Source organism: Parus major, chromosome 4 (assembly GCF_001522545.3).
Source record: "Parus major isolate Abel chromosome 4, Parus_major1.1, whole genome shotgun sequence".
Taxonomy (NCBI): Eukaryota; Metazoa; Chordata; class Aves; order Passeriformes; family Paridae; genus Parus; species Parus major.
Window position 1 is genome coordinate 63,430,626 of NC_031771.1, and position 13,697 is coordinate 63,444,322.

At 45.8% G+C, this 13,697-nt stretch overlaps 1 protein-coding gene and 1 long non-coding RNA gene across 2 annotated transcripts in view; one reads left to right on the forward strand and one right to left on the reverse strand.

The window, feature by feature from the left end:
- Positions 1-4,383: 4,383 nt before the first annotated feature.
- Positions 4,384-11,161, forward strand: LOC107203435. The gene is made up of 2 exons (XR_001521187.3): positions 4,384-7,712; positions 10,345-11,161. It is a non-coding gene; the product is annotated as an uncharacterized LOC107203435 (long non-coding RNA).
- Positions 11,162-11,761: 600 nt separating this feature from the next.
- The window catches only part of CD8B (CD8b molecule), an 8,103-nt gene continuing 6,167 nt past the window's right edge, over positions 11,762-13,697 (reverse strand). The window contains exons 3-5 of the mRNA XM_033513832.1: positions 13,605-13,697; positions 12,891-12,980; positions 11,762-12,785 (exon numbers count right to left, since the gene is read on the reverse strand). The exon at positions 13,605-13,697 is cut by the window's right edge and continues 1 nt beyond it. Coding sequence (XP_033369723.1) covers positions 12,745-12,785; positions 12,891-12,980; positions 13,605-13,697 — 224 coding nt within the window. The 3' untranslated portion in view covers positions 11,762-12,744. The remainder of the gene's footprint in view (positions 12,786-12,890; positions 12,981-13,604) is intronic.

Sequence of the window (13,697 nt, forward strand, 5' to 3'; positions counted from 1 at the left end):
AGCTGGTTGATGTCCTTGGGAGATGTGACCTTTATCTGAAGTGACTGTCCAAAAATCCCAGGGCAGCCTGCAGGAGAGAAATCCTTGCTGCAACCACTTGGGAAGAGTCAAAGGGTTCTCTGAGGAAAGCTCCCTCCCTGTCCATGGGCTGGAAGGAGAAATGGAAAGGGAGGGCCACGCTGTGTGGATGGTGTGAAGGTTTTCTTGGAGTCCTTGCTGGGATGGTGCATGGAGGGTGCTCAGCAATCAGCCACACGGGCTTTAAAGATGGGTGCAGCCCTTCCAGCACCTTCTCAGGGACATTACACCTTCCCAGCTTCTCTCAAGTGACTGCCTTTGCACTTCTTGCAGGGCCCCTTTACTCCCACCCTTCTCCCTCCTCCCAGAGGCGCTCATCGGATCAATCTCCCTTCCCAGTGCAGGTGGTGCTGCAGCCACCCCTCTGGCTGCCCTTTGCTGGCTGGGCTGATGCCGCCTTTCCTTCCCAACTCACTGAGCACAGCTCCAAGTCAGCCTTTTTGGTTTGTTTTTTACCGCCTTAATTATTTCAGCCAATGCATTGGATTCCATGGAAGGGTTTTGCTTTTCCCTCCCGGTGAAGGGGCTGCACAGCCCCGTGTCCGTACTCACAGAATCTCAGAGCCAGCAGCAGGAGCAGGGCAGGAGACGTGTCCATCTTCTCCTGGGGTGTCTGTGCTTGGGGCTGGTGCAGCAGAGCTGAGATGATCTTTGTCACTTGGCTTGGGAGGTTGTGTCACTCTTTGGGGAGGATGTGATGTCAGCAGGACCCTCTTGGGTAAGGAGGTGATGCTCGGCATTTGTGGCATAATGAGGAAAAAAAAATTCCTGAAGAAATTATTTTCTTCTCCAGAGTTTGGGCTAATATGTCCTTATCAGTTCTTAACGGTACCTCAAGGCTTTTTCCTGGATGGCTTCCCTAGAGATGCAGAGAGTTGCTGCCCATGGCTGAAGTAGGATCAGCCACCACAGCCTGCTGTCCCCAGCCCTCTGGGGATCCACAGCAGCTCCAGCAGTAGTTATGGACAAGTCCCAAGCTTTTGATACAGGCCACACTTCGCTTTTCTTGGCAGGGATTCTGCTTCCTTCTCTTTAGCACACACTCAAGGGGTCTCGTGGATGGCAGATTGTTACCCAGCAAGTGCAACACAGGTGTTCCATGACATAGATGTACACATCATTTATCTCCAAGCACACCTGCTGCTGGCACACAGCTGGGTTTTTCAGGTGCTTGATTGCTCTCTTTACAATTCTTTGTTTAATTCTTCTTTGCAGTTGCAAATCTCTTCGTGCAGGGCAGGTGGTCTGTGAGCAGAAACCTCACATGAGTGCCCAATGTCCAGGTCTGCTTTGCTTTTTGTTTGTTTTAACAACCTGTGGCTCTCTCTCTCACCACAGGTGCTTCCTCTCTGCCAAAAAAAAAACCACCCTTGTGTGCCTGACTGGAGGGCCCTTGCTGCTGCCTCCAGGTGACCACTTGTACATGGGGATGGGTGATGCTTCCTGGAACTTTAATCACATACAGTAACAACAGTTTCACCAGCCCGCAAGGGGCTGGGCTGCTGTCTGGTTTCTTTCTTTCTTCCTGGCTTTCCTGTTGACTTTTGTTTCTATTTTTTTTTGTGTTTGTTTGGTTGGTTTTTTTGGGTTTTTTTGGTGGGTTTTTTTCCCCCCATTACTCCTCTGCAAAGAAAGCCCCTTTTCCCTGGGTCTGTCAGAAAGTAAGTGCTGCTGGGTTTGATGCCATTTCTACTGGGGATCAGAACTGAATCACTGAAAATGGTTTAGGAACTGGGTTTATTTCTCATGCTTCAATGCATGTTGGTGAGTGAAGAAAGCTCCTGTTAGGCCTGCTGAGATATGTCAAATCCATGTTTTGTTAGGCTGGGAGACTTGTGACATCTACCTTAAATAAAGCAAATAAAAGTACAATGGAAATGAATGTGCTGGCCAATGAGGATGGGACAAAAATTCATCAATTCTAGGTTCTCACTCAGCTGTAGAGTGAGCATGCAGTGCATGTCCTCAGAGGTGTGGTGGTGGGTGTGCTGGGACAGCCTGTACAGTTAAAGGATCCTCCAGGAAGGGCTATTGCCTTTCTTAATAGGAATATCTAATTTCTTTCTTGTCTCTGACAAATAGTAAATTTTATTATGAATCAATCCAGGGTACCAAACTGGCACCAGATATTCCTCTCCTCTGTGTGGAGGTGCCCTTTTTCTTGGCCCTCTTTGCTCACAGATTGAGTTGATTTCCAGGCAAGGCCACCTTTTCCTCTGCTAATGAATATATCCTTTAAAGGCAAGGCAAAAGCATATTGTCAGCTGGGATACAGCTGCAGGAGGGCTGTCACACATCACTTTTTTACTGACTTCTGTGCTAAAGTATTGCATAGTACAAAGCAATTTTGCATAGCAACACAGAAGAAAAAATGAAATTGCTGTGACAATTATTTGATTAGGAAAAGCCCCAGAACAAGCAGGACCTCCAGGAAAAGGCTCTGATTTAAGATCAACACTTGTACAAATAATTCAGATTGGTTAATGTAAGCACTGATGACCAGCTCCAAAACTGGGGGGAGAAGGTGGATAATCAGATTAATTAAAGAATCTCCTTGGTTTTCATATGTTCTGGTTTGGCTGTTCATCTTCTAGACAGTATTTTTAGAATAGGCTGTCATTGTTTGACAGAGGACCTGAGCCAAATAAATGATCACTAGCATTAATAACATATTTTATTAGTAATTTAGTTAGTAATTTCTGTTGTAGTGTCACTTGTATGATATGGCTAAGGAAGAAATAAAAATACTCAGACAACCAGTTACTTGTGCCGAGCATCATATAAGAGAAGTCAGGAGAGCAGACAGGTTGATTAGAAAGTAGAAGTAATTTCTCTTTTCTCCCAAACCTACATATGTTTTATTTTGCTCACAGCTAGGGTTACAGAACTCTGATTGCTGTCGAACTGCAACCTAAGTTGCTAATGACTGAGGTTTATCTTTATATACTAGGGCCAGCCTATGTCTGTATTTAATTAATGACAAATAATTAGCAGGAGACAGGAACAAGGAATCAAGAGACAAAATCATGCAGAGATAAGACAGAGTAACAAGAATTCACCTATTTTTGATCAGGGCTTAGGAGGAAGTGAATTCAGGATTCATTTTCTCTGCTTACTCACATCCATTTGACAGAAGGAATGGGAAATGAGAGGGAGCTGAGGCATCAGAGCTGGAGAATGAGCTGAATTTTGGATATTTTTGATTTCTCAGTCATTTTGTGAAAAGCTCTCAGGGGCTTTTTCATGGGGTAAGAACCTCTTCAGTTTCTCAGTGTCAGTCACAGCAGACATTGCCTGGATGTCTCACTGTGTTGCATGGCTGGAGCTCCTCTGGGGACACGGGAGTCACAGAAGGAGCACCAAAATGACTGTGCTCTGACAGGTGCATTGTTCTGCTGCCCATGGTGTCTCCTAGTGCTCCAGAGGGACATCCCATTGCCAGGCACTGATGCCATGTTCCTGAGGATGAGCAGGTGCTGTTGGGTCCCTGTGAGGTGTCACTGATGGTAACTGAGGGGTGACACTGGACTCTCCTTGCCACAGCACTGCTGACTCTTCTTGCTGCTCTTAACCCCTGAAGGATTGCATTAAAACTTTCCATTCCACTTTCATAAGGAGGAATGGAAAGTTTCAATGAAGGTTTCAAAATTTAGTCTCAAATTACAAGCATTGTTTTTCAAACAAAGGGAAAAATACAAGGCTGAGACTCCAGCAGCATGCAGCTTTTCCGGTGTGAAGTGAAGCTGTGGTTTATGAGCCCCTTGCTGCCCCCCTTTCCTTTGCAAAGCTGCAGCGCTTACAGGGGTTTGCAGAATGTCAAGTGTAAGAGTCACCCACCAGGTACTCACACTATTTTTCCACAGTAGCTGTGTGTTTCCAATTCGGTGGCCAACACTCCCCACTCTTCTGGGTACTCCTGGTGTGCACGTCACACACCTCAAAATCCAGAATGCAAACCACAAACACTCCTGTGCTCTCACCTCCCCTTGGTGCATCCATTTATCTGACCACAGTCTTGAATATCTCCATAATCTCCAGGCTTGTTGGTACCTCAGCTGAAAGTTTGAGAGAAGACCTGGAAATGTTGGGAGTTTTCCTTGTGGGAAACTTCTTCTCTTGATGCTGTAGGGCTTGTTTGTGCTGGCAGTCAGTAAATCAGCAGTTTGTGATGGTATCTTTTGGGGACTGGTGACAATATACTCTGCCAGTGCCCCAGCTTTGATTATCAGTGGACAGGCTGATTTTCTGCCTCTCTAATCTAAATGCCACAGATCCAGACTAGAATTTAAAAAACAACAACAACAACAAAAATCCTAATATTTTTCTAACTCTATATAGACTTAAGAGAAGGTAAATTTTCTGCTTGGCTCCAACATATACTTTTTTTTTTTGTCTGAACCGTTCAAGTAGGTGCACTGGTCTCCTTAACACAATCAGATTTCTGTTGGGTTCAAGGCACTGTTTGATTGTTGTCCTCTAAGTTCAGCTCCCTTCCAGTGTCTCATAGCCTTGGTGCAATCCCCACAGCTGACATCTTCTGTCACCACCAGTCCGGAGTCTTGCCATGCCTGGTCTCCTTTGCTGCACACTGACCTTCTTATCTTCTTTTCTTGGGCAGGAAATCCTGGTGGAGATTCCTCAGGGAGTTTCTGGGTCCATCTGTGTGGTACTTTCCCAGAGCAGGACATTGCTGTGCATCTTCGCTGTTGAAATCTTTGAGAGGGAACTAATTTCCACAGCAGGTCACAGCTAATGGAATGGAGGAAAGGTTCCCATTTCTGTTCTTCACTTCTCCTGCTGGCAGAGCTGGCAGGATGGAAACCCATGGCTTGCTGGAGAAAACTTGCTTCATCCATTTTGTGGACCTACTAATAGTGTTTGCTGGCTTATACAGCTTATTTCTTTTCAATTTTGCATTGATTTGAAAAAAAACCCAGCCCCTCTGTTGAATTACACCTGTAAGATGCAAACCTAAGCCACAATACCCTGATCAAAAAGGACAGCAGCTGGTTTAATGCTCTCTTGCCATCCATAAAACAAACTAGATTTTGTGTTGAGTTTCACTTTTAACAGTCTGATCCCCACCAGTACTGCAAAGAAAAGTGTGTGATTACTGTCCCCATGCCTGTTCTCCTGCAGGCACCACTCCCTATTTGTGAGTGTTGGACTCAGAGGTCAAATGGCTAATCACGTCTAAAACAAATCCTGCAAAGTTTGTTTTCATGTACATTAATTTCTTTGCATTTCGGTGTTCTAAATACAGAACTGCAGAAGGATTTTATAAAGACTGGGAAATACAGGGGAAGGTGAAATTTGGGGTAGGTCATTGTGTTGTGTGAAAGGAAATCCAGTCCTAACTCGCCTATAAAGTTTGGGTTAAGACATGGGAACATTAACTCTTTGCCCAGCAGGAAAAGCAAATTGGATGTCAGCAGGTAGGAAGGAAGGAAGATATAAAACAGAGAACACAGCTTTGCCATTGTATGGTCCAGTCTATAGCCAAGGCATGGTCCAGTTCACTGCATAAATCCTGAATGCTGTGTGTTGGTCTCACCCCCCATTTCACAGAGGGGACTCAAATAAGAAGCAGTAGAGCAAGAAAAGGTTCAGAGTAGGACAAAATATAGGATCAGAGGTCTGGGATGGGTTTTGTGTGGCTAGGACTCTTTACCCTGAAAACATGTTTTAAATGGATTTACACTAAAGGTTTCCAGGGTAAGGAGTGTCTGGAAAGGAGTGGAGAGGGATTGATTATTCCCTGGCTTTTCCAGTAGAGAAAGTAAGGGGCAGCAGGTGAAGCTGATGGTGGGTGAAGCTGAAAGCAAAAGAAATCCTCCACCCCAGGATGTCCCTGACAAAGGACACTGTGGATGCAGAGCCTGGAAAAATGCTTCGAAGAGAGGTTCATTGTGAGTTACTCAATAGACAGCAACAGGCTCAGGAAATCTATTAAGTTAAAAATAGACTCAATATTAAGGGAAAGCATCATATATGATTTTCTTGTCATTATTACTTAGCCATCTGCTCACAGCCAGTGCTGGAGACAGGATGGTTGTCTGGATGAACCTTTGCTTTGAACCAAAGCAATCATTTTTATATTCTTAAATGTGAGATCTCATTACAATGTGTCATTTTAAGGAAGCCATTTGTTACAAAACTCCACATCCATTTCCTCTGAAACACTATTAATTTTCCAATTATCTCATTCTTTAATGCTGGACACTTTAATCTTCCTTAGATGTTCACCCTGCACAAGGACACTTATCCCAACAACAGATCCTGTGGTTTTTCACAGAAGAACATTTATTCCTCCTGGAGAAGGGATAATGGCCAGGAAAGATGTTTGATCCTGGGCAAACTTCAGTTTCTGTTCCAGATTTGGAAAGCAAGGAGTGACCCAGGTTTGGGGACCAGGAGAATTTGCACAGAGGAAGCTTCCTTCCCCTGGCATCTCCTTGGGGATGTCACCCTGGGCTCTGCACAGTGGGATGTGACCCATGTTTTTAATTGTATCAAACTTATCCTGGCTGTGGCAATGATAGATGTCAGATTAAAATGAAAGGACCTGAGGAAAGGCATCTATTTTAGTAATGGCTGTTCCACCACTGCTCTGACTCATTTCCTCCTGCACCCAGATGACTTGAGACATGTATTTTAACAACAGGAATGTCATTTGCAGCTCATTGCTCTGGGCAGGAATATGCAATCCCAGCTTCCAGGAATATTGTGTGTCAATTTTTATTTTTTTTTAAAGTGACTGATAGGAAATATCCTAACTTGAACTTTGCATTCAGTGTTGATGTTAAGGCATAATGTTTTGAAGCCCCATAGCTGGGCATCAGTGTCTTGCTAGGACATCAGTCAGTGAGTTTACCTTGTGCTTGCTCTGGATGATTGCACTTGGGCTTTGTTGAAGAATGGCAGCAGTTCTTCCTGTGACCCTGCCTGTAAGTCAGGAGCCCCCAGAGCTCAGCATCTCATCCCTGATGTGCCTGAAAAGGGGTCAGGTATTGATAGGACAAGGGGAAATGGCCTCAGGTTGAGCCAAGGGAGGTTCAGTTGGATATTAGGAAAAATTTCTTTGCTGAAGGAGTGGCTAAGAAGCGGAACAGGCTGCCCAGGGCAGTGGTGGAGTCACCATCAGTGATAGTGCTCAAAAAACAAGCAGACATTGCATTTTGGCATTGAGGTATTGGGTCAAAGGTTGGACTTGATGAACTTGGGGATAATTTCCAACCAAAATGATTTTCTGATTCTGTGCTATGGTGGCACTCAGCTCTGGTGCTGCCATGTGGAAGAGCAGCGTGCACCCAGCTCCTCTGGGGATGCTGTGCCTGTTCCCAGAGGCACCTGCCCAGCAGGATGCTTTTGTGCTGCATTTCATGCTGCCTGCACAGCCCACAGCCCCGGCTCTCCGAGCTGGGAGGGCACAGCAGGATGTGTGGTGGGTGAGATCACACGTACAGCTCAGGTCAGAGATGTCTCTTAAGCCACAGCCCTCCTCCCTGCTGCGCCCTGCGGGGAGGGAGGGTGGTTGCTCACCACATTTTGGTGCTCGACCTCCTGGCTGGATGTTTTAACCACCAGCAGAGAAGAGGAGCAGAAAACCCAGCGTGGCTTGCAGCTGGGGCAGGGTAAGGCTGGCTCCTCCAAGCTCTCAGCGTGGAGCAAGGGGTGGGATGGGACAGGGGCTGGTCCTGCAGGGTGCCCGTGGTGGCTGGCACCGGCCTGTGGGCTCAGCACAGAATCACAGAGTTGTTCAGGTTGGAGAAGAACTGTAAGATCATCGAGTCCAACCCTACACTCGGCACTGCCAGGGCCACCACTAAAGCGTGTCCCCAAGTGGCACATCTGCATGTCTTTTAAACCCCTCCAGGGGTGGGAACTGCACCACTGCCCTGGATGGTCTCTGCCAGGGCCTGACAACCCTTTCAGTGAAGAAATTTTTCCTAATATTTGATCTAAAACTCCCCTGGTACAACTCCGGGCCATTTCCTCTTGTCCTTCCTTTTCTTTGGAGGCATCCATTGCTCCCAATTCTCTGCAAAGGGAATTCCAGAATTGTTTGGTGCTTCCCAGCAAAGCTCAATCCCTTGAAAACATCTGTACTGCAAAACTTCTTCAGATTTCTCCAGGATTAAGTTTTTTGCTGCCTGATGCAGAGGTTCAGTTCAGGGCAAGACAAAACTTAGCCCTGACTCATTGTTGGGGCCAAAAAAAGCCAAGGAGACAAACTCAGAGGTGCCTGTGTCAGTCTGGCTGCCTGAGAGCTCCCACCAATCCAAGGAGCTTTTGGGAGAGGATGGAGAGGGCTTTGCCATCTAAACAAGTTTTCTTTGCTGATTGGCTTCCACCTGAGTGATTCCTCCTAGGGGTTTGGGGGTTTTATATTAAATGAACTAAATAATTTTGCTGTGTGAGATCCCTGTCGTACCTGGCAGAGAAAAGATTCTGAGCTGATGTCATCAGTGGGATTTTTTTGGGAGTGTTTCATATCTGGTTTTAATTTATTAACTAGATCAGAAAGCATAAATTAGTAATAATTATACTCTCTCTCTTAAAACTGTGATGCAGCCCCCTTTCATGCACATGTGGATCTTAAAGGCTAAATGAAAAGCTGAACTTTACTAGAAAAACACAAATTCCTAAGCTAAGGGAGGAATGTTAAGGCTCCTGTCATCTTGCAAACATTTAAAGCATGGGTGAGTTTTGCTTCAGGTGAAAGATCCACTGGTGTATGAACCCAAATTAACCTTTCTCATAGCAAGGCAGTAGAGGAGAAAATTACATACATTACAGTCAAATTTATTTTTGACTTGGTCCAATATGTGGACTTAAATTCACTTAAATGAATGCTGGAATAACAGATGTTTGTTTTTAGTCCCGCAGAAGCTGCAGATCTCACCCTGAGTGCACTCTTTGTATACTGACATACACAAGTACTTGTTATTTCAGCATAAAATATATACGTTAATATCCAGAAATTATATTAAGCAATAATTAGAATAATGTATTTTAAAAAACAATTTTATTGTTTATATAAACCAGAAATTTAACACATTGCTATTTTTGGCTTATTGAAATCTAGAGAAATAGGGGCAAAAAGTACTTTTGCTACATGGATGCAGTTTTTTTAATTCCTAGAAGGTTTTTTTTGGGATTTCCTTGCTGTTTCTGGGACATATCTGATTTTATACAGTGACACAAAAAGACATTTAGAAAATCCCATTTAACAGATCCGACCTGAATGCTTAGAAGTCCTGCTGAGAATCAATTTCTCCTGCCAGGACAACATATTTAATAAACAGCTGCAGTGCACAGAGCTGTTCTAGGCAAGGATAAATCCAAAGGAATTTAAACAGCACCTGTGGATAATGTATCCTCCTTTCTTTTTGCACACATTTCAAGTTGATTAATTTAACAGAGATATTATCCAGCCTTTCTCTGTTATTGTGCCTCACTCAGCAGTTTATGACTGAAAATTTATTTTTTTTAATATGTTAGGAGCTTTAAACTCAGACACAACTTTACTCTCATGTCAATAATTTGCTTTCAGTTAAATGTTTTCAACTGCACCTGATTTGATTTACTTTTTTGTATCGCAAAAACATAGACCACCCACATAAAAATGACTGAGCAGCTTAAAACAATAAAGAAAAATCTAGCATTTCCAAAATTAGATTAACAACTGAGATATTCAGTAAAGACTGGCCATTTTAAAAAAATGCATTTACAGAACTTTAACAAAAACATGAAGAATATTTACTGCAATACCTGAAGTATCTGTGTTTCTGCTCTGTATCTATCCTTCGAATATTTTAATGCTTTCAACATCTGCACTGTTTATTGAGAGAATAACTGGATTATATTTTATAATATAGAATACATATTCTGTATTTTCTTTGTATAGAATCTATATATTATATATATTATATATATGTTCTATAACATGTTCTATATAGAATAGATATAGATATACTATAAAATAGAAAAGTAATAATAGTAATAGTAAACCAGACTATTGCAACATGTAATTTTTGATCTCTTTACAATTTCTTGCCCAATGATTTGTGGAGCTGAGCACAACATAGGTGAAGTTTTGTTCTTGAGCCCATACATCTGCAAAACCCTCCTTGTCCTTTTGTTCGAATTTTGTGGTGTCTTCTTTTTGTCATTTAAGAGGAAATAGTTTATTTAAATTTGAAGCAGGGCATTTGGGCTATATGCATAAAATCCCATTATTTTTCCTTCTGTTCCTTGCTGCAGGAAGGATCGTGACAGTGGGAGACAGGAGAAGGCTGATCCATCATTGGAAGGAATCAAGGAATAAATTAGGGACCCTCATGTGCCAGGACATGGTGGCAGAAGTGACACTAATGGACAATGCTGTCACCTGGATCTCTCTCTCTATGGATCCAGGGATCATGCTGTTAGCAGAGATGCACAGAAACACTTTCCCATTAATATTCAAGTTGGAAACACCATGCCACGACAGAACACGGCATCCCTGACCCTTGGCTGGCACCATCACTGTGCTCTCAGCAAAGAAGTTGCAGATATCAGGGAATTGGGATAATTTTTTAGCATCTTTTCATTAGTGTTTCTGTTTTGTGCTCATTTATGCTCTGGGAAAAAAAGTCTACGAAATGGGAATCTATTTTTATCCATCAGCTCTCACAATTGTGAAACCTGCTGCTAAAATCTCTCCCAGTTTTACTGTATAAAACACTATTGATCATTACAGAAATTACTATTATTTTTTCATAATTTCTACTGGTAAAGTGCCCAAACCTGTGTTTCAGCATCTTTGGCTGTCACTGTCCTCTCCTGTTTTCACTGCACACAGGTGATGTAGAGTCTGGGTGGGTTTTGGTTTTGCTTTTCTTTTTTTTTCACATACAAAGGGAAAGTGAAGACTAGTTGGGGAATTCAGACACTGAGCAAATTCTTTGCTGTGGGGGAGCAGAGAGCTGAGGGGGAAGTCCCTATCCTTTGTGCTTGTGTTATTGGGGTTGGGCTATAAGGAATAAACCTTTGCCCGTGGGAAGTATCAAAGGGGTTTTCTTACAGCTGTCGTGAAAAATGTACATATCATAAAAACCATCTTCTTCTGGGGCAAAGCTCTGTTCACTACTTGCAGGGTAGGAAAATGATGGTTTTAGTTAATTTGAGCTCTCACAGAGGATAAATGGTGATGTATGGGGATCAGAGATGCTCAGAGTCTCCTTCCTGCTCTGCCTGTGGTGGGATGGGGTCTCCTGCTGGTGTCCCCACAGGCTGGGTGGCCTGAGAGTTTGGGTGAGTGTCACAGCCTGGGAAAGCTGGCTCAGCATGATCCACTGCATGATTTAGGGGAGGCACCAACAGCTGGGCTCAAGACCAAGCTCTACAGAAAAATCAGTACTAAAGTGGAAAGCAGCAGCACCCTGTGGCTGGGAGGGAGGGGGAAGCCAGAGTGATGCTGCTCTGCCACTGCGATGCCCTGCACCCACAAGCTCATCCCAAAACTGTGTTAGTCCCAACCCTGGGGACTCTGGCCCACCTTCCCCTTGTCCTCACTGTAGCTGACACAGTGCTGGTGCCTGTGTGTGAGCAGATGTGAGGCTGGGGGTGCATCTGAGAGTGAGTGCTCGATGCCTGTGCTCAGCAGGATGCCAGATTTCCAGCCCCAGCTCTGCCTTGGCACCCTGGGCAGCAGCTGAGCCTTGTTAACACCCCTTGGGAGACCTTCCCTGCTTCTGGCATCACTCAAAGCTCAGCACACATGGGCATTGCTTGGGGCTCAGCATGCAGGAATGTCACACAGGGGTCAGGGCATAGAGGTCGCTTGGGGCTCAGCACACCCAGGCATCACTCACTGGCCACACTGTGCTGCTGGGCTCGGAGCCAGCCCCTGAGTGCCTGTTTGCTCTCAGAGGTGGTGTTGACCTTCAGGCTATGCCAAGTGTTTGGCCTTGTGTGCATGGCTTTGTCTGGTTTTCCTCTCCCCATCCTGGGTGTTTGCAGTCTCCCATGGGAGAAGGCACCCTCCCAGATCTGCTCACCCCTGGAGTTTTTGCTCTGCCTTAACTCTTTCTTGGTTGGAGGCCATGGTTCCTTGCTTGCCACACAACCGTGTCCCTCACTGAGCAGTACCAAAAGACACCAAACTGGGGAATAAAATAACTGAGTGATACATTCACTTTTGGTACTGAATAAACCTGCACAGGATCTTTACAAGTTTCGTCTTCTCCATCCCTGCTGGTTGCTCTAAGTGTTTGTTTTTATCAAATCAAATTTTTATCAACCAGTATTAACAGGGGCAAAAAAAGCACCTTTGTGCTGTCCTACAGATGAACAGAGGAGACCCAAGGAGCTCAGTTTTCCAGCCCATCTGAATCCCTTTGGTGCACCAGGCCCTTCCCCCTGTGCAGAGCCAGCTGTGGCATTTGCCCTGCTCACTTTCCTTTAAGAAATGCTCAGGATGCTGCAGACTCCAGCTTGGTCCTTTTGCCAGCTGTTGTGCCAAGGAAAATGTTGAAGTCATGGTCGGTTGCAGGAAAGAAATGTCTGTTTTGTGGTAGAAGCCCACGTCAGCCTCATGCTCAGCCGTGCGCAGGGGAGGCTCCGTGGCTCCTCCCTGTCCGAGGCAGGGGGGCAGTGGGATTTACTGGGATTTTCTGGGATTTACTGCCTGTGGATGCGAAGCCACAGCCTCCGCCGCAGACCTGGGAAGAGACAGCGTCCGTCAGTGGCAGGAGCCCCTCCCGGCTCACCCCGTCCTGGGCTGTCGCAGGGCCCGGCACCCCTCAGGGTGCTGGCGGGATACTCACGGTGGAGGCGGAGGGCAGCGGGCACCAGGCCCAGCAGGAGGAGCAGGGCACCCGCGGCCAGGGGGATCCAGACCAGGGGACTGCAGGGACCTGGGAGAGGAGAGGACTCAGCAGCTGGCACCACCCTGCCCCAGCAACTTTGGGGGATGGAGTGTGGGGTGGGGAAGGGAGAGAGGCAAGGCAGCTCCTCAGAGGAGCGGTGGAGGATGTGACCGTCAGCTTGGGGTATCCTCTGAAGGATGCACTACAGAATCACAGAATGGGTAAAGTTGGAAGAGACCACAGTGGGTCACTTGGTCCAACCTCCCTGCTCAAGCAGGCTCACCCCAGAGGACATGGCACAGGACCGTGTCCAGATGGCTTTTGCATATTTTTGATAAGGGAGACTCCACGGCCCCTCTGGGCAGCCTGTTCTGGTGCTCATTCCCCCTCACAGTAAAAAAGGCATGGCAGGGAGCTTAGCTCTGAGGTCACCATAACCTAAACTGAAATACATCCTGGCCCCCAAACCTGTGAGTATTCCAGGGAATCCCTCCTACAGGCAGAAGTCAGCTCTGCCCAGAGCAGTGTGTTTATCTGGACCCAGACACCCACTCCCACAGGGTGACATTGTGGTGGTCCCCGCCCCAGGACAAACTCCAGCTGAGCCCTCAGGACCCCAAGAGCTCAGCAAACCCCTTTATCCAGGCAGCCTGAGCTGGGGCAGTGCCATACCTGTCCTGCTGGCAGCTTTGCTTTTGGTTATCCGCGGCACGGGCTTTTTGGACACCGGTGTCTGTGTGGTCTTTGGAGGCAGAGGTAAAGTGT